Source organism: Castanea sativa, chromosome 3, assembly GCF_040712315.1.
Source record: "Castanea sativa cultivar Marrone di Chiusa Pesio chromosome 3, ASM4071231v1".
NCBI classification, from domain to species: Eukaryota; Viridiplantae; Streptophyta; class Magnoliopsida; order Fagales; family Fagaceae; genus Castanea; species Castanea sativa.
The window spans coordinates 7,764,028-7,791,321 of record NC_134015.1 but is presented as its reverse complement, the minus strand read 5'-3'; the positions used below and the strand labels follow the sequence as shown (position 1 = coordinate 7,791,321).

At 33.1% G+C, this 27,294-nt stretch overlaps 4 protein-coding genes across 4 annotated transcripts; all 4 read left to right on the top strand.

The window, feature by feature from the left end:
• Nucleotides 1-1,843: 1,843 nt before the first annotated feature.
• Nucleotides 1,844-6,022, top strand: LOC142627777 (large ribosomal subunit protein eL22z). The gene is made up of 3 exons (XM_075801669.1): nucleotides 1,844-2,108; nucleotides 3,056-3,298; nucleotides 5,642-6,022. Exons 2-3 carry the CDS (start codon nucleotides 3,069-3,071, stop codon nucleotides 5,784-5,786), a joined length of 375 nt encoding a protein of 124 aa, XP_075657784.1. The 5' UTR covers nucleotides 1,844-2,108; nucleotides 3,056-3,068; the 3' UTR covers nucleotides 5,787-6,022.
• A 2,435-nt stretch (nucleotides 6,023-8,457) lies between these two features.
• LOC142629968 (acetylajmalan esterase-like) lies at nucleotides 8,458-11,020 on the top strand. The gene is made up of 5 exons (XM_075804029.1): nucleotides 8,458-8,779; nucleotides 9,621-9,839; nucleotides 10,062-10,210; nucleotides 10,309-10,582; nucleotides 10,681-11,020. Exons 1-5 carry the CDS (start codon nucleotides 8,515-8,517, stop codon nucleotides 10,896-10,898), a joined length of 1,125 nt encoding a protein of 374 aa, XP_075660144.1. The 5' UTR covers nucleotides 8,458-8,514; the 3' UTR covers nucleotides 10,899-11,020.
• A 3,137-nt stretch (nucleotides 11,021-14,157) lies between these two features.
• On the top strand, nucleotides 14,158-16,186 carry LOC142628435 (acetylajmalan esterase 2-like). The gene is made up of 5 exons (XM_075802538.1): nucleotides 14,158-14,428; nucleotides 14,885-15,133; nucleotides 15,351-15,496; nucleotides 15,597-15,870; nucleotides 15,969-16,186. The coding sequence occupies exons 1-5, from the start codon at nucleotides 14,158-14,160 to the stop codon at nucleotides 16,184-16,186; spliced, it is 1,158 nt and encodes a 385-aa protein (XP_075658653.1).
• A 5,315-nt stretch (nucleotides 16,187-21,501) lies between these two features.
• On the top strand, nucleotides 21,502-23,554 carry LOC142628434 (acetylajmalan esterase 2-like). The gene is made up of 5 exons (XM_075802536.1): nucleotides 21,502-21,772; nucleotides 22,235-22,483; nucleotides 22,719-22,864; nucleotides 22,965-23,238; nucleotides 23,337-23,554. The coding sequence occupies exons 1-5, from the start codon at nucleotides 21,502-21,504 to the stop codon at nucleotides 23,552-23,554; spliced, it is 1,158 nt and encodes a 385-aa protein (XP_075658651.1).
• The last annotated feature ends 3,740 nt before the right edge of the window (nucleotides 23,555-27,294 follow it).

Here is a 27,294-nt window from a genome sequence, read left to right as displayed (position 1 = left end):
CTCACTTGAGAGTTGAGAGAGGCTCAAGTGAGTACATGCGGATTATATAGATGTGTATATGTAAGCTTGAGTGAGGGCTTACTCAATGCTCGCTTGAGCGACACAGTTACATAATATGCAAATTCTACCCAAAAAAAAAAAAAGTGTTTTTTAGTCTTTAAAGGCCAGGGCTATAACAAGCCTATCCTTTTGGAGCATTGAATGTTGGAGCTCGTCAAGTAGTCTAAAAGGTTGAGTAGGGTGTGCATAGGTCAGGATGGAAGGATTTTTTAACCCAATCCACTATGGTGGGTTAAATAATAACTCAATCCATCATATAAGTTCAACCCAACCCAATCCAATCCACATGGGTCGGGTTGGTTTGGGTTGAACCTATGGATTGGACAATTTTTTTATACTATTATTATTAAATTGAGCAAAAAAAATATAAATATAAATATATGAAAAAAACCCAAAGATTAGTATTAATGTAGCTCCTTAAAAATAAACAACACTAATGACTAAACAATAATAGTAATTTACTAGGGTTTGTGTGAACAAATTGGTTTTTATATAAGATAGGAACAACTGGTTATTTTAAAAAATTTATTAATTATATAATATATTTTAAATATATGGGTGGGTATAGGGGTGGCAAAATTTGACACGACCCGCGAACCCGACACGACACGACACGAAATTAGCAGGTTATGGGTTGAGGCTTAACGGGTTCGTGTCATATTCGGGTTGACACGACTAACCCGTTTAATAAATGGGTTGGGTTAGGGTTGAACACATAGAACCTGTTTGACCCGTCTGACCCGTTTAATTAAATGATATTTTACCAATATACCCTTCAAACTCTAGGTATATAAACTTATTAGTTGTTGTGATTTATTTTCTTTGACATATTGTGATTGATTATTTGTGATATTGGGATATGCTTTAACTTTGAATGATTATTTGTGATGCAGTTACTGGTTAGTTCTAAATTTTATATTAAAAATATTTATTTGTTTGTTTTTTCATTAATTTTTATTTTTCATTTTGATAAAATCTGATAAACAGGTCGACACGACTGACCCGTTTAATAAATGGGTCGTGTTAGGGTTGAGAAATCTTGACCCGTTTAATAAACAGGTCGGGTTAGTGTTGACCTATGTAGTCGAATACTCATGACTTGACACGACACGAACCCGACACGCGAACACGAATTGCCACCCCTAGGTGGGTTGGGTTGGGTTTGGCGTGTTTGAAATTTTATGGCCCGAACCCAACCCGGCCCGCTATAAAAAAATTGTAAACCAACACAATTCACTAAGCCCTAAAAACCGACAGATTGGGTTGGGTTGAGTCAGTTTTGGCAGGTTGGCAAGTTGGCTGTATGCCTCTAAGCTTGAGTTTTACTTAACTTGCCTTGATTCATTAATTAAGCTTAAACTCGAGTTCAATATCATGCTCTTGAGCTCAAAATCCAATGCACATACGTTATCAGCTCAATATTATATTTTTAAGTCAATTTTAGTTGGATGGCTAGTCCCAATTCCCAACAAGTTAAAATTTTATATGAGATTATTTTGTAAACCCATATCAAGCTTATTACCAAGCTTGTAAAAAGAACTTAAATTTGGTTATTTTATTTTATTTTATTTTGCTTAGACTTGACTTTTTGATTAAACTTATTAAAGCTCATACTTAGTTTGTTTATCAATAAACAAATATGAATGAATATTTTATCAAATCAAGCCAAAGCCATTTGTGGATGATTTGGTTCATTTATAATTCTATTAATGAACGGTAACAAGTAACAACCAAAACATGTTTTAGAGTGTTTTATCAAATCAAGCCTTGTATCAACCATAGTAACTTTTCAAAGACAATTCTTTCATTTTGTATAAATGGTCATCCATATTCCTTTTTTGTTATTTTGTTATTTTTTATTTTTTATTTTTTATAAAGCTTTTAGAAAGCTTTTATAGATTTTGCACACCATTAGAGAGAAATTTACAGGATTTCCAGAGATTGCTAGCGGTAGAATTCCGGGTTGTTTGTATCCTTGAAGCCTCCACACCCTCTCTCGTATTCCATTCCCATCTCTCACGCCACTTAGCTCCAAGCTCTGTAACTCGGTACCTCTCTCTCTCTCTCTGTGTCTGTGTTTGGTTGCTGAGAAAACAAGGTTAAGTGAAGGAAAATGAGTTTCTGAATGATATGATTGGGATTGTGGGGGGAAATGAAGAGGATATGATATGAAACAACATGGGGTTTTGTCGTTTTTTATGTTTAGATTTTTGGGTTTATGAAAAGTTTTGTTTTTGTTTGTTGTTTTAATTGCATTTGTTGCTTATGGGTATTTTACACAGAGGCCAAAATGGTTGTAATAATCCACATTTTGTTTGAGACTTTCGTTGATTCATGACGTTACTATTCGAAATACTAAGATACTGTAACTGGGTTTGTCTTACTTTCCTAGGTTTTAATGTGCGTATGACATTATCTGTGTGATGTATATTTGGTAGTTTATATGTCAAATATTAGCTCAATAGATGGTTATGTGTAGATGGGATTTGCTGGATGATGTTTATGGTTCCTGTATTGACCCGATAGTATAGTTCTTCACATTTATTTGTTTATATATGTATGTATATGTGGTTTGCTTTTAAATTTAAATGACTCTTTTACATGGATTTAATAAGCAAAATGTACTTAAGACTTTCTCCCCTCTTCCTTTGTGTGTGTGTTAAATACTTAGTATTCTAAAAAAAGAAAAGAAAAAAAGAAGCAAAATGTACATTTATGTATTGATTTGTGTATGTATAGGGAGTATGTCATTTGCATTCTAGATGCGTATTTCAAAGGCATTTGGTATTCAATTGTGCAAATAGCAGAGGGGAAAAAAATAGTAGATGTATGTGCTTTTATTAGGGGGAGAGGGGTGTTTGCTTTGGTGCCTCTATCAATAAATATTTTTGAGGTATAATGCAAGTTGAGTTGAGGTAGTGTGTTTGTTGTTTTATTTATCAGTGATTCATACAAAGAAATTTGATAAATATGTTTTATTTTGTGTGGATTATAGAGGATAATCGAAGATGAGTAGAGGGAGTGCACCAGTTCCCAAGGGGAAGAAGAAGGGAGTCTCGTTTACTGTTGACTGTACGAAGCCAGTGGAGGACAAGATCATGGACATTGCATCCCTGGAGAAGTTTCTCCAGGAGAGGATCAAGGTTGGAGGCAAGGCTGGTGCTCTTGGTGACACTGTCACTGTAACCCGGGAGAAAAGCAAGATCACTGTTACTTCTGACAGTAACTTCTCTAAGAGGTAATTTTGATCTGTTTCCATATCTGATGTATGTGTAAATATATATTTTCCACTTATGAATATCTTTATTGATGTGTTTGAGGCTAATGCTCTAATGTTATTTGGCATCTGATTATTGGACACCTATTTGAGCTGGTATGAAATTCATGGATTGATGATTCTGAGTTACTTGGTGGATTGTTTATGTATAATTTAGATTGGCATTTGCATAAATTTGAATCAAGCTCAAGCTAAATGTGATCTTTTATAATGATGAGTGTTTGGGTGTTTCTTAGGCAAATTGTAGGCTTTTTACATACAGTTTCATTTGGATTTAAATTGTGAAGAGTTGTGATTTGTGTGTATCAGACTATAAGTCTATAATAGAAGAAGGAAATAAATCAATTTAGCTCGTCCCTAAGTGTTCTGGGTTAAGGCTTTCTTCAGTTTCCTTTAATTATATTTTTGAGCTCAAGTGCAGTGCAAAAAGCCATAGAACAGGCTTATTTGTTTACCTTTACTTTGGTTAGAGGATTTGAGTATTTTATCATAATTTTATTTTATTTTATTTTTACTTGAAGAATATCAAGTTGCTCTGAGGATGATAAAACCGCTAGTAACTCTACTTCTTTTTCTTGATTCTGCCTTTCATACTCCGAACTTAGTGATGTTACATTGTTCAAATATGTTGATTATTCATAATCTAAGAGGAAGGTTTGCATGATGGTTCTCATGGACTACTGAGGTGTGTACTGCGTGTCCAACAAGCAAACAGGGTTGTCATGGATATCCTTTTAAAAAAAAAACAAGTTTGACCTCTACTAAATCTCAATTCAACTTTTCCAATGAAGATGGTCCCCTGCATTTTAGATAAAACGTGTAGTTAATTGAAATTTCATATAATCTTCAAATTGCTCTTTGGTTGAGGTATACAATAGAGCCTCCATGTGATCGTAGGGTGTGTATCTAATGATTTAATCAAGTTTTCTGGAGAGGACTTCGTAAGATCTCTTGATCCTGTAGTTTTTTCATTCACTTTATTATTCTTCTGGCTGAGCAAATGTACTAATTTTTGGTTCATAAAATAAAGGAAAAGGTATGCATTCTTGGATTCTGCCAGTAGTTTTCCAAAAAGACCTGTGTAGCTAAACTTGTTCTCTTTAAAATGAATGAGATTTAGTAATTTTTAGCAGCTGTAAATGGGCGAATACACACCTGTCAAAATGGTTGTTTAATCAGTGCTGGCTCCAAGATTATTGTTTAGGGTGGTCAATAAGAAACATAAATTATAAAAAATTTAAAACAAAAGAGAACTTAATTATATCAACATCACAACAAAAAAACAAAAACCGAAATACGTAAATTTTTACAATTGCTTTCTATGATGTTTCATATTTTATATTATCAATCTTACAAGTTACATCTCTTTCAATGTATATGGCCAAACAATTATTCATCCATTGATCTTATTTGATTGATTTATTTCAAATTAGTTAAGATCTAAATGAGCCTTTTCTAAAGTTTAAAATTAGCAAATTTTTACTTTTGTTGTTGGGCATATTAAAATTTTTTTTTCCAAATTTTAGATCAAATTGGTTTGTTATTGAGCTTTTTTTTTTTTGTATGATTAAAAAGTCTAAGATATTGTTCATATGATCATATTCAAACTTATTTTAGCAAACCTTAAAAAAAATCTAGAGTTAAGGTGTTCAAATATTTATTTTAGGGGGTCAAAACAATTTTTTTTTTAAAATTTATATATAATTTTTTTTTGGGGCCAGTTCAGGGGGTTGATTTGAACCCCCTGGGCTCCAAGTGGAGCCGCCCCTGTGTTTAATGCATTCAGAAGCCTGCATGTGTATCATGGTTGGTTTTAGCTTGTGGAATGATCACATAGGCTGAAGTCAGAGTGAAGGGGACCCTTTCAGTAAAACTGAAAGCAAAGCTTTATGTTAATTGTCTATCTGTCTAATTATTTCATACTTATCAAGAGTTTAAAGTCAACTCAAGGACACGGCATTCATGCCTCTGATCATGATTATATGCAAAGGGAAGATAGTTTATGTGGCAGTTCATATGCATCCTTAATCCTCTGTTGACATAGTTTTGGTTCTTTGGGGTGTTTGGGTAGTCTTCTGTTCATTTGATCTGTCGTGTTGCATTTTTTATCAGGGTGTTGTTTGTATAAACAGTTGGGCAATTTCCTTGTGTACCTTTCAAAGTAATTGGAGATTCTTCTATGATGTCTCATGTATTATTGTATCTATTAGAGAAAAATTGTTTCAGCTGTTGCTGTTGGCAATGCTGTTTAATCTTGGGTTTTTCTACTGCTAAACATCTGTTCTTTTTCCTTGTCTGGTTCAGGTATCTGAAGTATTTGACAAAAAAGTACCTGAAGAAACACAATGTGCGTGATTGGCTCCGTGTGATTTCTTCAAACAAAGATAGAAATGTGTATGAACTTAGGTACTTCAACATTGCTGAGAATGAAGGGGAGGAAGAAGATTAAACATCTGAATTGGCTTAGTCATTTAAGACTCTCATTTACCTTATCACTGCCATTCAGGGCTCTTTCATTTGCTGCTTAGTATTGCCTTTTGGGATGCTGCTTTTTGATGAAACTGATGTGGTTTAACAATTTTGCTGATTAAAATTAGAGATTTTACAATATTCCTATTTTGTTGGATTGGTAATATAGAAAGTTTGTCATTGTTGAATCCAGCTTTGTTGTTTTGATGCATTGAATTGGAGTTCCAAGCAACTTTTGGTTGAGGTTACAAATTGTGCTTGATTCTTTCTTTTGCATACTTCTCCACCTTTAATGCTTTATTTACAAAAACTTGTTACTACATAATTATAATTTTAAAATGTTGTACTTAAAAGAAATGGTTACTAGCTCTATGGTGTTATTTATCTAGTTCACTTGTTGTGAAACCAATGGATAGGACGTCAGCAGGCTGTCTTTAATTTAGTTGTGGTAAATGTTGACAATGGGTGCAATTATTAAAAGAGCTCAACCATCATTTTTTATTTGTTGAGCAAAAGAGCTCAGCCATCTTTTTTTTTTGAGAATGAACTTGTGTGATTTTATTACTGAAAATCAAACTACATCTGAATGTAAAAACAAAATATGTGGTAGAACATCTTTCATCCATACTTGAAAATTTGGAATGCGTATAGGATGTTTCGTCAGATTATAAGCTACACTATTTCCGTTTCTCTTAATGTGAGAATACGACAAACTTACAAAATTATTTGCAAACAACTTGACATCCTCAACCAATAAACCCAGTGGGGACAGATTATGGTCTTCTACCTTCAAAGCTTGGATTAGACCTAGCGAATCCCCTTTGAGTACAGCATTTTGGAAACCGAGGTCATACAAGAACTGTAAAGCTTTATGTGTTGTTAAAGTATTATTGTTTTTATATTTTTTGGTTTTAGTTTTAAAATAGACAGGATAGGATTTTGTTAAAAAAAATACTACTAGTTTTGTTTCTTCGCCTTCCATTTTTTTACATGGAATTCATTCCCCTTCCAAATAAAGGCAAGGAATATGGATAACATCAAAGTATGAGAATAAAACATGGATCCCCAATTCTCTATCTTCAAATTTTAATTTTAAGTAGAGATCTTATTTGGTAGAACTGACACATTTGACTTCGCATGTTAGAAATTGGGTTTCATTTGCGTCTATACTCTAATTTACACTTTGCATTCTAAACTATTCAAGTTCACATTTTACACCATAACCTATAATCCTTGTTACATTTTGCATCCTGACATTAAATTTACTTTATTCTTTAACCTGCAAACTATATAATACACAATTTTAGACGAAATAAATACACATTTCAATGGGGAAAGCCCTTGGGGCCATGATTGGAAGAATCCTGTAATCTATATCCCCAACTGTGGTCGAGGCTTTGGCCTGTAGAAGAGCTTTGATTTTTGCAAAAGAATTGAGTATTTTTTTAGTGTAGTTTTGAGAGGTGCAGAAATTATCATCAAGGGTGTCCTAACTGGAGATTGTGGAAATCCTAAGTATGGTAATGTGATTAGTGATATCCTGTTTCTTTCTAGTGGTTTAAGTTGTAATTTCTCCCATATGAAATGAATAGGCAATTCAGTTGCCCATTTTTTGGCCATGAAAGCTAATTCTGGCAGTGAGCTACAGCCTATAGGTTTGGATTGATTCCTGTCTTGATGATATAGCTCCTCTAGTGACTCATGATGCTTTGTAATCTTTGTCCTTTTATGAAATAAACTTGACATTTGGATCTAGATTCTCAAAAAAAAAAAAAAAAAAAAAAACACATGTCAATAATTTATTTGTTTGTAGGAATATTTGTTTTGGTGATATAATATAAAAATTATACTTTAACCCAATTTAAGTGTATATGTTGTTGTGTTATATGTGTGAGTGAAGTCTTACATTAAATAAAGATGAGAAAAATAAGTGATTAATATAACATAATTAAGTACATACCTATTTCGTTTAGGCCTTTTGGGTTAAACTGTGTTTCTATATGTTATATTAATTATTCAAGGAAGTTCCACAAAATATTTATCTTCCCAACAAGTGGACGTATTAGAACCCATGGTGGTGTGGGCAAATGTGGCAAGGTTATCAAGGTTCTTTTCGCAGTTGGAGGATGAACAACGTGTGTGTACTTAAGGCAGAGACTGACATGTGAGGGGGAGATTGTTGGAGTTACACGTGTGAGTGAAGTCCCATATTGAATAAAGATGAGAAGAACGAGTAGTTAAGATAACATAATTAATTGTATACCCATTCAACTTAAACCTTTTGATTTAAAGTATATTTTTGTATGTTATATTAATTATTCAAGAAGAGAATAAATTCATTATAATTGTGTTTTAAATATTTGTGCATAATAAAATATAAAAATATTTCTTATATAAAAAAGAGAGTATAAAAGTATTATTTAATAGATCCTTAAGTGCACTTTAACCTACGCTCTTAGGACATTTATTATCTAATATATTATTATTATTATTGAAAAAAGAGCTTTAAAAGCTCTAATTTACTAACATACCCTTAAAATGGAAACAACCTGTGTACTTTGTTGTAATATATAACAGCATTTTTCGAAAAAAATTAAGGCAGGATATGATCAACTAGTTGGAAATAACACATGCACGACGTGCTTGCTTGCATTCCATAACTTCTTATCATAACCAAAACCAAGTGCTTCTTTCTCTTGCAGCAAATCATGGCTACCAGCAAATCAGTTTTCTCTTTGCTTCTCACTCTCAATGCTTTCTCTCTTCTTTTTGTTCCACATGATTGCATTGATGCAAACTCCCTTAAGGTTTGCAAGTTTGATGGAATATATAACCTTGGGGACTCTATCTCTGACACAGGCAACTTTATTATTGAGAACCCAGCTGTGCCTTATGCTCATTTTCCATATGGCGAAACCTTCAAGAAATCAACTGGAAGGTGCTCCAATGGGTTGCTAATGATTGATTATATTGGTAAGAATCATATTAAACTTGTTGATGTTTATGTTTTTATTTAGTTGATGATGGTTTATAAAAAAGTAAGAAAGAAACTGCTTTGTTGCTTGAGATTTTTATAATGCTGTTCTTTTTTGAAGGAATAAAGAAGCAACAACGTGACCAACTGGCAACTGATAAGACTGTTTGCAAAAGTTTTCAGGCTCCATTGATTTTAGATAGCTTTAAAAAAAAAAAAATAAAGCTTTACAGTGTCAGTTTGTTTGCGTGGGTCAGGGGGGAATTGGGTGCTGTTTTACTTTTATAATTATGTTGTACACTACTAGCTAGTAATAACAATAATGATAATGATGGTGTCGATGGTAATCATGGTTATGGTTGTAACATAATTTCAAGATGATAAATAATTCATACTTCCTTTTTTTTTGGATTCCTTTCATTTTTTTTAAATATTTAATTCGATAGTTGGGCATGAGGGAATTGAACCGTGGATGTCTCCATTAGAAATATCAGGAGGTGCTAACCAGTTGAGTTACAAGACTCTTGACTTTTGGATTCTTTTGTCTTAATTAAGTTCTTTAGGTTTTGATTTCTCTCCTTTCAATTATTTATGTATCTTTCCTGCAACGCTACATCAAGAAACCAAAGTTGCCTACTATAAAGTTCATATTACAAAAAAGTTACTGAGTCTGGAAAAGACACTTGGTTCTGTTTTTAGGCTAAGCGTGATTTGTTTTGTTTGAATTTTACTTAGCCGAGGGAACTATACAAAATTTATTCCTTTGTTTATTTATTATTTTTTTGTGGAATGCGACTTTGTGTTATACTAATTTTTTTTTTGGGTTCTATAATTTCACAGCTGAATCAGCTGGAATTCCATTTCTTTCTCCCTACTTGAATAAGGATGCATTATTTGTTCGTGGTCATGGGGTGAATTTTGCAGTGGCTGGTGCCACTGCCTTGCCTTTAAGTGTCCCTGGAGAAAAGAATAATTCGTCACCATTTGCTGACAGTTCTCTTAGTGTGCAATTGGATTGGACGTCCACCTTTTTCAGTAATATCTGTTTCGATCATGATGGTTAGCCTCTCATTTGAATTAAGTATGTAAATAATGTAATACTAAGTTAAATGTAGGATATGATATTAGATTGGCCCCTAAAATTTGTCTGGTTCTAGTTTATGAAATTTGAAAGATCTTTTTTTAGTCTTCCAAGTTTCAACCTGACTCAAATTTAAGGACTAAACCTATATTTTTGCCTATATAATTGTTTTTTTTTTGTTTTGTTTTGTTTTTTGATAGATTGTGTTGAGAAGCTTAAAACAAGCCTATTTATGGTGGGAGAAATCGGAGGAAATGATTATAACTATCCATTGATTCAAGGCAAAACCTTTGAGGAGGTCAGAAGTTTGGTTCCAAAAGTTGTCAAAGCAATTAAGGATGCTGTCACAGTATGTTTTCTTAGTAAACAAAACAAATTCTTCTAACTTTTCCTTGCAAATTTCCCTAACATGATTATTGAGTCCTTATTCTATGACATTGTTTGTAGAGGGTCATTGGTTATGGTGCTGTAAGAGTGGTTGTCCCTGGAAACTTCCCAATTGGCTGTTTACCAATTTATCTTACAATATTGCACACCAACAATTCAGCTCATTATGATGAATTTCACTGCCTAAAGGGATTGAATACTTTGTCAACATATCACAATAATCAACTCAAACAAGCCATTGGAGATTTGATAAAAGAAAATCCTAATGCTGTTATAGTATATGGTGATTATTACAATGCTTTCCAATATGTTTACCATAATGCTGCACATCTTGGTGAGTTACTGTCTAATTCTAAAAAATTGCTAGAACAATATATAACTGTATATGACAGAGATTCAGTAATGCAATTTTGATTGTTTCACAATGGACAGGATTTGATGCTGCTTCTGTTCAAAAATCTTGCTGTGGTGTTGGAGGTGCTTATGACTTTACCTTGGAAAATATGTGTGGAGGTCGTGATGTACCAGTTTGTCCCAATCCAGATGAACGCATCAGTTGGGATGGAATTTATATGACACAAAAGGCATACCAGAATATGGCAAACTGGATCATCAATGACATCTTATCTAAGCTTAATTGTAAAGCTTAAGTTGTTTTAGTGTGTTAGTTTGGCATTTGATTATAAGCTAATTTTTTGTATTATTTGGGGTCACACACAACTTTTTGTCTTGGCTTTATTTCAAATAATTTAAGTTTCAGTTTTTTGGAAAACTAACTTTTAGCTTTTTGTTTCACATATGCATATAAGCTACCGAAACCAAAGCCAGTTTATGAGGTGAAGTTTATATATTTGTTAACTAATTAAATTATTATTTAATTACTTTAAGAACATCTTTTGTTGTATTTACAATTGATATATTTGTGCTCTTAAGTTCACTGGAGAGCTTCAGTGGCATTTGCAAATTAAAGTACTGATATACGACTGGTTTTTTGGGTCAGAGTCATGATTGACAGTGTTGTTGATATAAAGAGTAACTCTTAACCCCATAAATTTTGGTGACAGTCAAGGCCTCAGAGCAGAATCCTACTGCTGAACATCTGTTCTTTTTGCTTGTCTGGTTCTGGTATCTGAGGTACTTGACAAAAAACTATCATAAGAAACACAATGTGTGATTGGCTCTGTGTGATTGCACTTGTTGTGTATACATACATCTAGGTTGTAATATGAGTAATCCAACTTTAATGGCTGTATAATGAAAAATGATTAAAGCATTAAAAACTAAATTTTGGTGGCTTGTTCGGATGATCTTAAAGGCTTGCTCGAATAAAGTCACCATGCAATCATAATGTCAATTGAGAAACAAAATTCCTAGAACGACAAACAGATGGCCTAAAACGGTACTTCATGTGAGCCCACTTGAAAGAGGCTCAAGTGAGTACGTGTGGATACATAGACGTATATATGTTCGCTTCAGTGAGGGTCTACTCAATGTTCGCTTGAGTGAGTGAGTTACACATGCAAATTCTGAAAAAAAAATACAAAATAAAATGAGACTTCTTTTAGTCTCTGTGGTAGGGCTGTAAATGAGTGGAATATTTTTCGAATATTGAATGTTCAAGTTCAAACAAAGACAATAAACAATAGTCAAACTCAAGCTCATCGAATAATCCAAAGGCTTCAGCTCAGCTTGGTTCAATTCAATTCGTTAATCAAGCTCGTGAACTTGAGATTCAATACAAGTGTATTATCAAACTCATATCAAGCATATTACTAAGCCCATTTTGGTTGTATGAGTGGTTTTAACTCCCAATTAATTAAAGGTTTATATGAGTTTATTTTCTAAGCCCAAATCAAGCTTATTACTAAGCCCATAAAAGAGTCAAGGTTTGGAATTAATTTTTTTTTTAATTGAACCCATTGTCATGAGCCTATTTATGGACAAATTTTTCTCCTTTTTGCTTAGGCTTGACTCATTTACTGAACAAGCTTAAATTAATTAAGGCTCAAACTTAGCTTGTTTATCAATAAACTAATATGAACAAGTTTATATCAAGCCAAAACCAAGCTGTTTATAAATGATTTGGTTCATTTATAACCCTATTAACGACTAGTAACAACCAAGACATATTTTAGAAGGATTGTATCAATTGAAGTAACCTTCAAAGATAACTCTTCATTATGTATAATTAGTCATCCATATTCCTTTTTAAATTGTTTTTTTAATGCCTTTGGAAAGCTTTTATAGATTTTACACACCATTAGAGAGAAATTTATAGGATTTTCCAAGACTGCTAGCGGTAGAATTCAAGTTTGGTTGTATCCTAGATGTGATCTGTCTTATAACTCATTAGCAAATTCAATTGAATGGGAAAAATATCATCTTAGCTCTCAGGGTATGTATTGTTGGGTGAATTTTAAGGAGGATCGAAAAAAAGAGTGGAAAATAAAAGAGAAAATGAGTGGAAAGGGTGTTTGGTTGAGAGGGGGAGAGGGAGAGAAAAGTGGTGGGCCCTGCTATTTTCTCTACAGGCCCACCAAAATTTAATCCCTCCAAAATGAGGATAAAATGGGAGAGAAAAAGAGGAAAATATGTGTTGGACAAAATTGCCTTTCTCCCTCCAACGGCCTACTTTTTGTCTTTCCCCCCCCTTTTTTTTTTGCTTGGATAAAATTTCTTCACAGTACGTTCACCTTGGTTTGTTTGTTTATTTGTTATTTTTAATTTTTTTTTATGTGGATAAAATTTTGCACAATGCACGTTGGTTCTTTTTGTTTGTTTTTATTTGTTTATTTTTTAATTTTTTTTAATCCTTTTAGCATTTGCTTATTTTATAAAAAAAAATTTAAAGTGATTATACAATTTTTTTTAATAATAAATGCATTACTTTTTGTTTATATATTTAGTAAGGACATAATGGTAAATTTATATCAACTTTATTTTTTATTCTCTCATTTTTTATCTCAACCAAACAAAAAAGTTTTCTATCCTTACACTTTTCCACCTCTTCAACCAAACACAAATGAGGGAAAACTAAATCTTTTCTATCCTCCAACATTTTCATTCTCCCGCAATATTCTATCCTTCTATTTTTCCATATTTCCAACCAAATAGACCCTTAGAAAAATTAGAGCTTTTAAAGCTCTTATTATTATTAAGAGCTTTAAAAGCTCTAATCTACAATAAAATGGAATGAGAAAATAAATTCTAGTTAAATATCTTAAGGAAACGCGTTACTATAATATTTGACATTTTACATTGTCATGAGTTTTGGTCGTAATTATGACTATTGAATTGAGTAATTTTAGGCACATAACAAAATGTTACAACAATTTCACAATATATTAGCTGTTTAACCATCAAACCTTAAAAGGATGCAGAATTCTGTATCAATGCAAAAGAATTTTACTTTGTTTCTATCTTTGTCAATATATACGGTTGCTCAACAAATTGACAGAGTAACCCAATACTAAGCAAATAAACTCCTAAAGTTTTCCTCGAAAAAAAAAAAAATCCTACTAAACGTTCTGACCAAACTAACAAAAAAGGGGAAAAAAAAAATCCAAATTGAAATGGTAATAGTAACTAATGAGTAGTTTATTATCAACAGAAAGAAAAAAGTAAAAAGCATTAGCTTCTGCCCTTTGATTGTTAGGAGTTTAGGATAGTGCGTAGTTTGTGCTCCAAGAGAATCGAGTTTAACTTCTGGAACTACTAACTACCATTCAAAGAAACCAAAATCCAACATATAGTAGAAAAACAAACTTAAAACAGATTGAAAATTTTCCATATTAGGTAACTCCTCGTTTATATATTTATATAACACATGCACGATGTGCTTACTTGCACTAATTCCATAGTTTCATATCATAATTCATAGATAGCCAGTGCTTCTTTCTTGATCAAATTATGGCTACCATCACATCAGTTTTCTCTTTGCTTCTCATCACTCTCATTGCTTTCTCTCTTCATTTTGTTCCACTTGATTGCACTGGGCCAGACTTCCTTAAGGTTTGCGAGTTTGATGCAATATATCAACTAGGGGACTCTATCTCTGACACAGGCAACTTGATTCTTCAGAACCCATCTCTGGCATTTTTCCAGTTTCCCTATGGCAAAACCTACTTCAAAAATGCAACTGGAAGGTGCTCCAATGGATTGTTGATGATTGATTTTATTGGTAAGAATCATATCAAACATAATATGTTGATGTTTATTTATCTATTTATTATTAAGTTGATGCTGGTTTGTCAAAAAGTAGCAAAGAAAATTACTTAATTTGTTGCTAGAAATTTTTATGAGGCTGTTCATTTAGAAGGATTAAAGAAGTAACAACATGACCAACTGGCAACTGACAACACTGGGTTGTCAAAATCTGACTCACTATATCACACTTTCTCAAACCCTTGAATACTAGTACTGCATGATAAGAATGTTTGGAAAAGTGACTTGGTTCTGTTTTTAGGCCAAGCATAATATGTTATGTTTGAATTTTACTTGCCAAGGGAACTATGCAAATTTTATTATTTAACTTTGTGTTATATGACTCCACCACGTGTTAAGAACTACCTTATGAACCAATATGATAATCAAAATTAAATTATATTAAAAAAAATTTGGTTCTATAATTTCACAGCTCGATCAGCCGGAATTCCACTTCTTTCTCCCTATTTGAATAAGGACGCATTATTTGCTGGTGGTCATCTTGGGGCGAACGTTGCAGTGGCCGTTGGTGGTGGGGTGAATTTTGCAGTGGCTGATGCCACTGCCTTGCCTATAAACTTTTTTGGAGCTAATTTTCCATTATCAGTTACTTCAAGTTCTCTCAGTGTGCAACTGGATTGGATGTCCACCTATTTCCATCATACCTATCACAATCATCATGGTTAGCCTCTCATTTGAATTAAGCATGTAATACTAAGTTAAAATGTAGGAGATAAAATTTGGGTCAGCTTTTAATTTCCGAAATTTGAAAATTTCATTTTTAGTCTTTCAAAAAATTGTAAACACTCCAAGCTTGGCAATTTTGCCAATGAAGGCTTTGGATCACAACCTAACTCAAATTTAAAAATATAAATTTTCTTTTTGTTGATGTTTGATAGATTGTGCTGAGAAGCTTAAATCAGCCCTATTCATTGTGGGTGGAATTGGAGAGAATGATTATAACCTTGCACTGCTGCACAAAACCGTTGAGGAGGCCAGATCCTTAGTTCCACAAGTTGTCAAAGCAATTAAGGACGCTGTCACAGTATGTTTTCTTTGTAAACTAAACAAATTCGATTCTAATTTTTGCCTTCAAAATTGCCTTACATGATTATTGAGTCCTTATTCTATTTCATTGTTTGTAGAGGGTAATTGGTTTTGGTGCTGCAAGAGTGGTTGTCCCTGGACATTTCCCAATCGGATGTTCACCAATTTATCTTACAAAATTCCACTTCCAAGATTCAGCTCATTATGATGAATTACACTGCCTAAAGGGGTTGAATAATTTGTCAATATATCACAATGATCAACTCAAACTAGCCATTGAAGATTTGAGAACAGAAAATCCTAATGTTGTCATAGTATATGGTGATTATTACAATGCTTTCCAATGGGTTTACCGTAATGCTCAACATCTTGGTGAGTCTCTTTCTAGTTCTAATAAATTGCTAGAACAATATATAGCTGAATATGACAGTGGTTCAGTAATGCCATTTTGATTGTTTCACAATGGACAGGATTTGATGTTGCTTCTGTGCTCAAATCTTGCTGTGGGGCTGGAGGTGCTTATGACTTTTTCTTGGGAAAAATGTGTGGAATTCCTGGTGTACCAGTTTGTGCCAATCCAGATGAACGTATCAGTTGGGATGGAATTCATTTGACACATAAGGCAAATCAGTATCTGGCAAACTGGATCATCAGTGACATCTTCCCTAAGCTTCATTGCAAAGTTTAATTTGTCTTAGCGATTTAGTTTTCTTATGCTGGAATGTAGTAGATTATTAGTTAATCCTCAAAGGGAGTTTATGAGGTGAATTTTTTTTTTTTTGTGGAGAAATAGCTAAAGTTTCTATATATGTTAACTAAATAAATTAATATTTAATTACTTTAAGATTAGGCTATCCTTGTATTTACAATTGATATAATTGCGCTCTTAAGTTCAATGGAAAGCTTCAATTGCATTCACAAATTAAAGTACTGCTATAAACTGCATGCGGCAGTTAGTGTCACGAAGCAAGTGATAAACTCCTTCTTAATATCATACCTTACCGATGTGGGACAACTTAACAACACTGAATATCTTTTTTTTTTGAGAAAAACATACACATACACACATAGGGGAAGGGGGTGAGATAAGGGAATACACTCACACGCCAACATCAAAACTGCATGCGGCAGTTAGTGTTGCGGAGCAAGTGATAAACCCCTTCTCAATATCACACCTTACCGATGTGGGACAACTTAACAATATTGAGTATCTTTTTTTTGAGAAAAAAAACACACACACACACATATAGGAGAAGGAGGATGAGGTAAGAGAATACACTCACAGGCCAACACCAAAACTGCATGCAGCAGTTAGTGTCGCGGAGCAAGTGATAAACCCCTTTTCAATATCACACCTTACCAATGTGGGACAACTCAACAACACTGAGTATCTTTTTTTTTGAGAAAAAAAAACGCGCACACACACACATATATAGGAGAAATGGGATGAGATAAGAGAATACACTCACATGCCAACACTGAAACTGCATTCGACAGTTAGTGTCGTGGAACAAGTTATAACCTCTTCTCAATATCTAACACCTTACCGATGATTTATTAAATAAATTGAAATGTAATTGACAGTGATAGTGTTATTGATATAAAGAATATCTCTGATCCCCTTAAATTTTTGTTATAGTTAAGGCCTCAGAGCAGAGTTCTGCGCGGGCAGATAGGCATGGCAAATATAGACTTACATCCCCTGGATTTAATATGCTTTTGAAGTGTCATTCCCATTGCCATATATAGATTACATCTGTGGCAATGTGACCGTGCAGATGCGATTATGAACATTAATGGTCAACCTATAATTTGCTGGGATCCATATTAAACGTATTAACAAAATCTTTCACAATTTTTTTTCACAATTATTAGTGTGACTTATTATGATATACATAATAAAAATTGTGTTAACTAGTCGCAGACCTACATGATGTATGGGAATAAAAAATTATTTTGTATTATAATATAATGTATAATTTTTCTCTAAAATTTTTTTGAAGATAATTTGTTCTCCTTAAAAATTAATCAATTACTTTTCAGTCTAATTAGGTCTACTTTGGCCTCATTAGGTCCAATTTGGTCCACTCAATCAATTTCAATCCCGCTTCAGTCAATTTTAAATTAATTGGGCCTTAAATTGATTCTTTTTGTAGGTTTTCTTTTCAAGTTTAGCTCAAAAATTTATTTATTTTCTTTGTTTTTGGGTTGAAAAGTATGATTTCAAAAAAAATATATTTGGACTAAACTCTTTAGTTTTGAGTTAAAAAATACAAAGAAAATACTAAAGAAGACATTAGAAATTAGAAATACGAGCCCTAAAAATGCATTAAAAATGATAAATATTCAAAAGCCACATGTTCAAAGCCATGTACTTTATCTTAGATTGTATATTGGACCAAAGCTATGTAATTTCCTATGATCAATGTAAATTTACTATCAAATCAATAAAATGATGAATTTTTCAATTATGGTTTTCTTACTTTTTTCAATAATTAAATAAGTGCCGACTCCATTGTAAAACCCTTAATCTAAAGGGGATAATCAGTTAAATTCCATTTTGAAAGGCAATAACACGACTCCGCCCATTCACTTGGATTTGGCCCAACACCAAAAAACGAGTCGGGGGCGTGGTCTCTCACACTTGTTCATTTTTTTTAATGAAAAGATGGATAACTTTATTAAGATGAAGATAAATACAGTTCATCTTGAACTAAAGCTGACTTAATGGCAATTGGATCATCCTTTACCCAAGTTACAGAACTACCAATGCCTTTGCCATATTGAGCTAAAATATGCATAGGTTTATTACCTCCACGCCTAGCATGGGAGACACACAAATCTAAAAACTTGCAGTCTATGACAAATCCCAGTGACAACATTAGAGATAGCTACCGGTGGATCACACAGACTTTGAATAGCATTAGAGAGTATATGTGAGTCGTTGCTCTCAAAGTGCGCATCCCGAATACCAATATCCCGGCACACTCCACAGCTTCCTTGATTGCTTTTGCTTCAACTTCTTAAGGCCCCAAAGTGTAATGAAGCCTCTTGCTTAACGTAGTCACCACCCTACCTTCATGATCACGAATAATCACGCCCACACCTGTTACTATTGCTGAGTAAAAACCGCTCCATTTGTGTTGATTTTATACCATGGAGATTTATGGTTGATTCACAGTTCCACTTCTTTCTCAGATGATCTTAAAGGTTGAAATTTTGCCACCTAAAATTTCTTGATCACTGATCTAGCTTTGTGAATAACTAGACTAGCCGTTTGATCAGCTTTTCCTCAGAACTTGATTCTGATTGAACCAAATGCTCCAAGCAATATTGATGAATAATCCAGGATTTTGTCGTTGACATGCTTCACAAACTTTAAATGCCATAAAAGACCAATGAACTCATTGAAGTGTACCCCACTTGAGTCAAACGGAATTCCAGAGGTTGTCCATATATTTCGAGTTTTCTCACATTGCCAGAATAGGTGCCCATTGCTCTCTGCTTCTATTTTGCAAGCCTCACACGTCGGATTGTCTAAGACTTTCTGGTGATAGAGGTTGGCTTTGGTTGGAAGTATATTGCGGATTGCACGCCATGCAAAGTTTTTAATCTTGTTTGGAAAGTTAAGGTCCCACAAATATTTCCAAAATGCTCTACTGATCTGCCCATTGGAAGGTCAAAATTGAAATGGTAATAATAATTTTGCTGTTCTATAGAACAAGGGTGTGTCATCAAAAAAGGTTTAATTTCACTTGTTCATGAACAATTTTCCTCCTTTTAGCTTGGGTTCAACTCATTGATTAAACAAACTTAAACTAATTAAGGCTCAAACTTAGCTTATTTATAAACAAACAAATATGAACAAGTTTTTTTTATCAAGCTAAACCTAAGTTGTTTGTATATAAATGATTTGATTCATTTATAACTCTATTAACGACTAATAAGTACCATGACATGTTTTAGAAGGCTTGTATCAATTAAAGTAACTTTTCAAGTGTGTCTTTTCAAAGACAACACTTCATTATGTATAAATAGCCATCCATATTCATTTTAAATTTTTATTTAATGCTTTGGGAAAATTTTTATAGATTTTGCACACTACAATAGAGAAATTAATTTACAGGATTTTCCAAGATCGCTAGCAGTAGAATTTGGGTTCGGTTGTGTCCTTCATGTGATTTGTCTTAAAACACACTGGCAAATTTAATAGAATTCATCTTAACTCTTAAAAAAAATAAAAGCTTTTAAAGCTCTAATCTAAAAGAAAATGGAACGAGAAAAATTCTAAATGGATATCTCATATATATCTCAAGGAAACGTGTTACTATGATATTTTACATTTTACGACAACATGAGTTTTGGTCATATTTATGACTATTGAATAGAGTAATTTTTGGTACATAACAAAAGTCAAACTCAAACTCATCGAATAGTCTATAGGCTTGAGCTCAGCTTGGCTCAACTCGATTCGTTAATCAAGCTCTTGAACTCAAGATCAAATACAAGTGCATTATAAAACCCATATTAAGCATATTATTTAGTCCATTTTGGTTGTATATGAGTTGTCTCAACTCCCAATTAATTAAAGGTTTATCATATGAGTTTATTTTCCAAGCCCGTATCAAGCTTATTATCAAGCCCATAAAAAAGCCCAGGTTTGGCATTTGAATTTTTTTTTTTTAATTTATAAATTGAGCCCTATTGTCATGAGCCTGTTCATGAACAAATTTTTCTCCTTTTTGCTAGGGCTTGACTCATTGATTAAATAAGTTTAAACTAATTAATGCTCAAACTTAGCTTGTTTATCAATAATGATATATGAACAAGTTTTATATCAAGCCAAAACCAAGTTGTTTATAAATGATTTGGTTAATTTATATCCCTATTAACGACTAGTAACAACCAAGACATGTTTTAGAAGGCTTGTATCAATTGAAGCTAACGTTTCAATTCTGTCTTTTCAAAGACAAATCTTCATTATGTATAAATAGTCATCCATATTCCTTTTTAATTTTTTTTTAGTGCTTTTGGAAATATTTTATAGATTTTGCACACCATTAGAGAGAAATTTACAAGATTTTACAAGATTGCTAGTGGTAGAATTTATGTTTGGTTGTGTCCTAGATGTGATTTGTCTTTCAACTCATTAGCAAATTTAATTGAATGGGGAAAATGTCATCTTAACTCTTAAGAAAAATAAGAGCTTTTAAAGCTCATATTATTCTGAAAAGCTTTGAAAGCTCTAATATACAATAAAATGGAACGAGAAAAGTTTTAGATGGATATCTCAAATATATCTTAGGAAACGCGTTACTATAATATTTTACATTGTACAACAGCATGAGTTTTGGTCATAGTTATGACTATTGAATAGAGTAATTTTAGGTACATAACAAAATGTTACAACAATTTCACAATACATTAGCTGTTTAACCATCAAACCCTAAAAGGATGCAGAATTCTGTATCAATGCCAAAGAATTTTAATTTGTTTCTATCTTTGTCAATATATACTGTTGCTTAACAAATTGACAGAGCAACCTAATACTACGCAATTAAAATCCTACTATAAGATGTCGTCAAAAAAAAAAAAAAACTCCTAGATGTTCTGACCAAACTAACAAAAAAAGGAAAAAAAAAAAATCCAAATTGAAATGGTAGTAGTAACTAATTAATGAGTAGTTCATTACCAACAGAAAATGAAAAAGTAAAAAGCATTAGCTTTTACCTTTTGATTGTTAGGAATTTAGGATAGTACGTAGTTTGTGCTCCAAGAAAATCGAGTTTAACTTCTGGAACTAGTATAACTACCATTCAAAGAAACCAAAATCCAACATAAAGTAGAAAAACAAACTTGGAACAGACTGAAAAGTTTCCTTATTAGGTAACTCCTCGTTATACAGTATATATAGAACACATGCACGACGTGCTTACTCGCAATAATTCCATTATATCATATCATAATTTAGAGATAACCAAGTGCTTCTTTCTTGATCAAATTATGGCTACCATCAAATCAGTTTTCTCTTTGCTTCTCATCACTCTAATTGCTTTCTCTCTACTTTTTGCTCCACTTGATTGCACTGGTCCAGACGTCCTTAAGGTTTGCGAGTTTGATGCAATATATCAACTAGGGGACTCTATCTCTGACACAGGCAACTTGATTCTTCAGAACCCATCTCTGCCATTTTTTCAGTTTCCCTATGGCAAAACCTACTTCAAAAATGCAACTGGAAGGTGCTCCAATGGGTTGCTGATGATTGATTTTATTGGTAAGAATCATAGCAAACTTAATACTTTGATGTTTATTTATCTATCTATTTATTTTTAAGTTGATGCTGGTTTGTCAAAAAGTAGCAAAGAAAATTACTTAATTTGTTGCTAGAAATTTTTGTAAGGCTGTTCTTTTAGAAGGATTAAAGAAGTAACAACATGACCAACTGGCAACTGACAACACTGGTTTGTCAAAATCTGACTCACTATATCACCCTTTCTCAAACTCTTGAATACTAGTACTGCACGATAAGAATGTTTGGAAAAATGACTTGGTTCTGTTTTTAGGCTAAGCATAATATGTTATGTTTGAATTTTACTTGCCAAGGGAACTATGCAAATTTTATTATTTTACTTTGTGTTATATGACTCCACCACGTGTTAAGAACTACCTTATGAACCAATATGATAATAAAAATTAAATTATATTAATTTTTTTTTTTGGTTCTATAATTTCACAGCTCAATCAGCCGGAATTCCACTTCTTTCTCCCTACTTGAATAAGGACGCATTATTTGCTGGTGGTCATCTTGGGGCCAACGTTGCAGTGGCCGTCGGTGGTGGGGTGAATTTTGCAGTGGCTGATGCCACTGCCTTGCCTATAAATTTTTTTGGAGCTCATTTTCCATCATCAGTTACTTCAAGTTCTCTCAGTGTGCAACTGGATTGGATGTCCACCTATTTCCATCATACCTATTACAATCATCCTGGTTAGCCTCTCATTTGAATTAAGCATGTAATACTAAGTTAAAATTTAGGAGATAATATTAGATTGATCCCTAAAATTTGGGTCAGCTTTTAATTTCTGAAATTTGAAAATTTCATTTTTAGTCTTTCAAAAAATTGTAAACACTCCAAGCTTGGCAATTTTGCCAATGAAGGCTTTGGATCACAACCTAACTCAAATTTAAAAATATAAATTTTCTTTTTGTTGATGTTTGATAGATTGTGCTGAGAAGCTTAAATCAGCCCTATTCATTGTGGGTGGAATTGGAGAGAATGATTATAACCTTGCACTGCTGCACAAAACCGTTGAGGAGGCCAGATCCTTAGTTCCACAAGTTGTCAAAGCAATTAAGGACGCTGTCACAGTATGTTTTCTTTGTAAACTAAACAAATTCGATTCTAATTTTTGCCTTCAAAATTGCCTTACATGATTATTGAGTCCTTATTCTGTTTCATTGTTTGTAGAGGGTAATTGGTTATGGTGCTGTAAGAGTGGTTGTCCCCGGACACTTCCCAATCGGCTGTTCACCAATTTATCTTACAAAATTCCACTTCCAAGATTCAGCTCATTATGATGAATTACACTGCCTAAAGGGGTTGAATAATTTGTCAATATATCACAATGATCAACTCAAACTAGCCATTGAAGATTTGAGAAAAGAAAATCCTAATGTTGTCATAGTATATGGTGATTATTACAATGCTTTCCAATGGGTTTACCGTAATGCTCAACATCTTGGTGAGTCTCTTTCTAGTTCTAATAAATTGCTAGAACAATATATAGCTCAATATGACAGAGGTTCGGTAATGCAATTTTGATTGTTTCACAATGGACAGGATTTGATGTTGCTTCTGTGCTAAAATCTTGCTGTGGGGCTGGAGGTGCGTATGACTTTTTCTTGGGAAAAATGTGTGGAATTCCTGGTGTACCAGTTTGTGCCAATCCAGATGAACGTATCAGTTGGGATGGAATTCATTTGACACATAAGGCAAATCAGTATCTGGCAAACTGGATCATCGGTGACATCTTCCCTAAGCTTCATTGCAAAGTTTAATTTGTCTTAGCGATTTAGTTTTCTTATGCTGGAATGTAGTAGATTATTAGTTAATCCTCAAAGGGAGTTTATGAGGTGAAGTTTCTATATTTGTTAATTAAATAAATTAATATTTAATTACTTTAAGATTAGGCTATCCTTTGTTGTATTTACAATTGATATAATTGTGCTCTTAAGTTCAATGGAAAGCTTCAATTGCATTTACAAATGAAAGTACTGCTCTACGACTGGTTCTTTGGGTCATAGCCATATGATTTACTAAATAAATTGGAATGTAATTGACAGTGTCAGTATTATTGATATAAAGAGTAAGGCGAAACTACATTATTGGTCCTGACTACATTATTGATCCTGAAGTTTACCCTGTAAGTACAATTGGTCTCTTAAATTTCAAGTGTGTGTTATTGGTTCTCAATTTTTAAAAATGAACAATGTTAACTACGATTAATAATATTTTTTATGTGGCTAATAGAGAAATGACTTGTCATTTTTTTTCATGATGTGTCATTATTTAATTTAAAAAATTACAAAAATTATTAGAAATTACTAAAAATATTAGTATATATAACTTTGACAAACTTATTATGCCACGTAAGTGACTTAAAAAATAGTTTTACACGTCCAGGCGTCCTTATCATTTTAATAAAAACTTAATAATTTTAAAAAAAATAATTAAAAACTGCATATTTCTCCCCTCAGCCTCTCTCTCATGTTCTTCATCTGCCATCTCCTAAAAAAATACCCAATATCAAACTCTAATTCAATTGACTCATTTGCACAATATCAGCGTCTCTTATGAGTCAGAATCAACGATGAACAACTTTATTCAATTTCAAAATATTTTCTAGAGTCCCCCCTTTTGTTTCAATTTCACTAGGGTTTCAAATCAAAATATAATTTTGATCTTCTTTTCAAACCTAATTCAAAATTTCCACAATGCATAAGAAGCCCTATGGAAAAAGACGAAAGAGCAACAACTCCATATACCTCCAAATCTAGATCCTATTTGAATTAGTGGCGGCGCCACGTATAATTAAAATTTTTTATATATGAAGATATCAAGAACACCCTCGACAAAATTAGGAACACCCTCAAATTTTTTTTTTAAAATTTATTTGTTTTACTTTCAAGCAAAAAAAAAAAAAAAAAACCCAAAAAAAAATTTGAACTAAAATCTGAAAAAAAAAAAAAAAAAAAAAATTTTGTAACAGAGACAGAAGCAAGCCCACAGCAAGCCTATAACAAGCCCATGGCAAGCCCACAGATTCTCAAAAAAAAAAAAAAAACCCACGGTCACGTTGCTCGCAGAGCAAACCAAACCCCAATATAGACAAAGCAGACCAAACCCTAAACCCCAATACAGACAGAGCAAACCAAACCCCAAACCCCAATGCAGAGCAAACCAAAGTACCAGCTCGTTCGTCATCACCGCAGCTCGCTCGTTGTCGCCGTAGCTCGCTCGTCTTCGTCGTCACTCATCACAGATCGTGCCTCATCGCCTCATCGCAGATCGTGCGTTGCTTATCGCAGATCGCCCCTCATCGCCTCATGGCCCTCATCACAGATCGTGCGTTGCTCATCGCAGATCGCGCCTCATCGCGGATCGCGCCTCCGCCGCCTCATCACTCATCGCAGATCGCAGATCGGGATCGCAAAGCTGCTCTGGTCTCGGTGCTCGGTGATCGGGATCTCAAGGTATTTCTCTCTCTTTTTCTCTCTCACTCTCTCGCAATCTCTCTCACTCTCTCTCTCTCTATCTGAAATGAAATCTATGAAATGAAATAAAATTAATGAATGAGCTTTTTATTCTTTAAGAGTCTAACTCTCTCTCTCTTTTGAACTGTAAGTTTGTGATTGGTAGATTTATTAATATTTTGTTTTTTGCCTTTTTTTATTTACTTTTTAAATTTGGCTTTATCTTATTCTTATCCATTAGTTTGGTCAATTTGTGTTGGTGTTGGTGTTGGTGTTGGTGAGATATGTGTAATGTGTATTGTAATTTGTGATTGTGAAATTTTCTGATTGGCAGTTGGCTATTATAATTGAGGCATCAGGCATGAGGCTTGTACCAATGTGCTTGTCTCTTGAGTAGGGTGGGGGTAGATGGGCACATGGGGTCGAGTTACACTGCTTTAATTATTGTGTTGCACATGAGATGTGTAATGACTGGCTCTTTTAGTGTAATATGTATATGAGGCTAAACAATATAATAAATTAAAGTAATATAATTAAGGACAAATAAATTAAAGCAATATAGTTTATTGTTACGCTAAACAGCAATAATTAAAGCAATATAATTAACCAATACATTATAAAAGACAAACAAATTAAATTATGTTAGACTAAACAACAATTAATAATTTTATAATTAATGAAACAATAATATAACAAATTATAACTTATAAAAAACAAACAAATTAATGAAACAAATAAACAACAATAATTAATAATTTTATTAATATTTCAAATAAACTTATAGTTTATTATTTATTCTTTTGTTAGAATTATGGACAAATATTTGATAAGAAAACCAAGAACCCAAAAAAAAAATTTTGAGAAAATTTTTTAGGAACACCTTGGAAAAAATTCCTGGAGCCGCCACTGATTTGAATCGATTACATAGCAATGGATTACAATTGTTTCAGATACTAATAAGTTATAAGGATTCAAACAGAAACTTAGGTGTAGTATTTGAAAGTTCAAAAATTAAGGTATGAAAGTTAGAAATCTTCAAATATTTGAAGAATTTTAAGTATTATACATAGGTTTTATTATCTGGGAAAAAAAATTGAAAGAAATATTGGTCCTTTTTCTTTCTCCGCCCTGACCCAGTGGCAGTTACTGTAAGAATCTTTGTTGCCTGTCACATTTGTTGTACTCAAAATCTTCTTTGTTGGGTTGCTTGCATAGTTGCACCGACCCTTAGACTTCTCTCAGCTCTTGATTTTTGTTGAGTTTTCCCAGCATATTTTGTTGGCTCTGAGGTATTCTGGCAACTTGATTGGAAAACTAGAAAAAGGTGAAGTGAAAGGGAAATACTTACATGGGGAAATACTTACACAGGGGAAGAGAGGGTGGGGCTGAAGCCAATATTTTTTTTTTCCCATAAGAATAAATAAAAATCAATTACAAATGACATAAGACACTTGAGTTGCCACATCAATTTGTAAGTACTTTTAGTAAATTAAAAATATTAAGTAATACTTTCAAGAAAAAAAATATATATATTATGTCATTATTCCGTTAACCACATAGACAATTTCACTAATAGTGTTCACTTGAAACTTGAGGGACTAATTGCGCTCACAGGATAAGCTTCAAGAATCAATAGCGTGGTTTCGTCAAAGAGTAACTCTTCACCCCTTAAATTTTGGTTATAGTCAAGGCCTCAGAGCTGAGTTCTGCTCTGGCAGATAAGCATGGCAAATATAGACTTACAAACCCTGGATTTAATATGCTTTTGAAGTGTCATTTCCAGTGCTATATATAGATTACATCTGTGGCAATATGACTGTACAGATGCGATTATGAACATTGATGGTCAACCTAAAACTTGCTAAGATCCCTATTAAAAGTATTAACAAATTCTTTCACAAATTTTGTTTCGGCAAAAATACACTGTTGGTTTCTAAAGTTTACCTATTGAGTGTTTTTGGTCTCTAAAGTTTCAAATGAGCACTATTGCTTATGTGTTTAACAGAGTGATGACATGCCATTTTTTTATTGACATGACAAATATT

Excerpts from the sequence above, each read along its gene's own strand:
- LOC142628435 (XM_075802538.1), top strand. The coding sequence starts at position 14,158 with ATGGCTACCATCACATCAGTTTTCTCTTTGCTTCTCATCACTCTCATT. Across the intron at positions 14,429-14,884 it reads GTTGATGATTGATTTTATTG|CTCGATCAGCCGGAATTCCA; the intron begins GTAAGAATCATA and ends ATAATTTCACAG. Across the intron at positions 15,497-15,596 it reads CAATTAAGGACGCTGTCACA|AGGGTAATTGGTTTTGGTGC; the intron begins GTATGTTTTCTT and ends CATTGTTTGTAG.
- LOC142627777 (XM_075801669.1), top strand. The coding sequence starts at position 3,069 with ATGAGTAGAGGGAGTGCACCAGTTCCCAAGGGGAAGAAGAAGGGAGTC. Across the intron at positions 3,299-5,641 it reads GACAGTAACTTCTCTAAGAG|GTATCTGAAGTATTTGACAA; the intron begins GTAATTTTGATC and ends TGTCTGGTTCAG.
- LOC142629968 (XM_075804029.1), top strand. The coding sequence starts at position 8,515 with ATGGCTACCAGCAAATCAGTTTTCTCTTTGCTTCTCACTCTCAATGCT. Across the intron at positions 9,840-10,061 it reads TATCTGTTTCGATCATGATG|ATTGTGTTGAGAAGCTTAAA; the intron begins GTTAGCCTCTCA and ends GTTTTTTGATAG. Across the intron at positions 10,583-10,680 it reads CCATAATGCTGCACATCTTG|GATTTGATGCTGCTTCTGTT; the intron begins GTGAGTTACTGT and ends CACAATGGACAG.
- LOC142628434 (XM_075802536.1), top strand. The coding sequence starts at position 21,502 with ATGGCTACCATCAAATCAGTTTTCTCTTTGCTTCTCATCACTCTAATT. Across the intron at positions 21,773-22,234 it reads GCTGATGATTGATTTTATTG|CTCAATCAGCCGGAATTCCA; the intron begins GTAAGAATCATA and ends ATAATTTCACAG. Across the intron at positions 22,484-22,718 it reads TACCTATTACAATCATCCTG|ATTGTGCTGAGAAGCTTAAA; the intron begins GTTAGCCTCTCA and ends GATGTTTGATAG.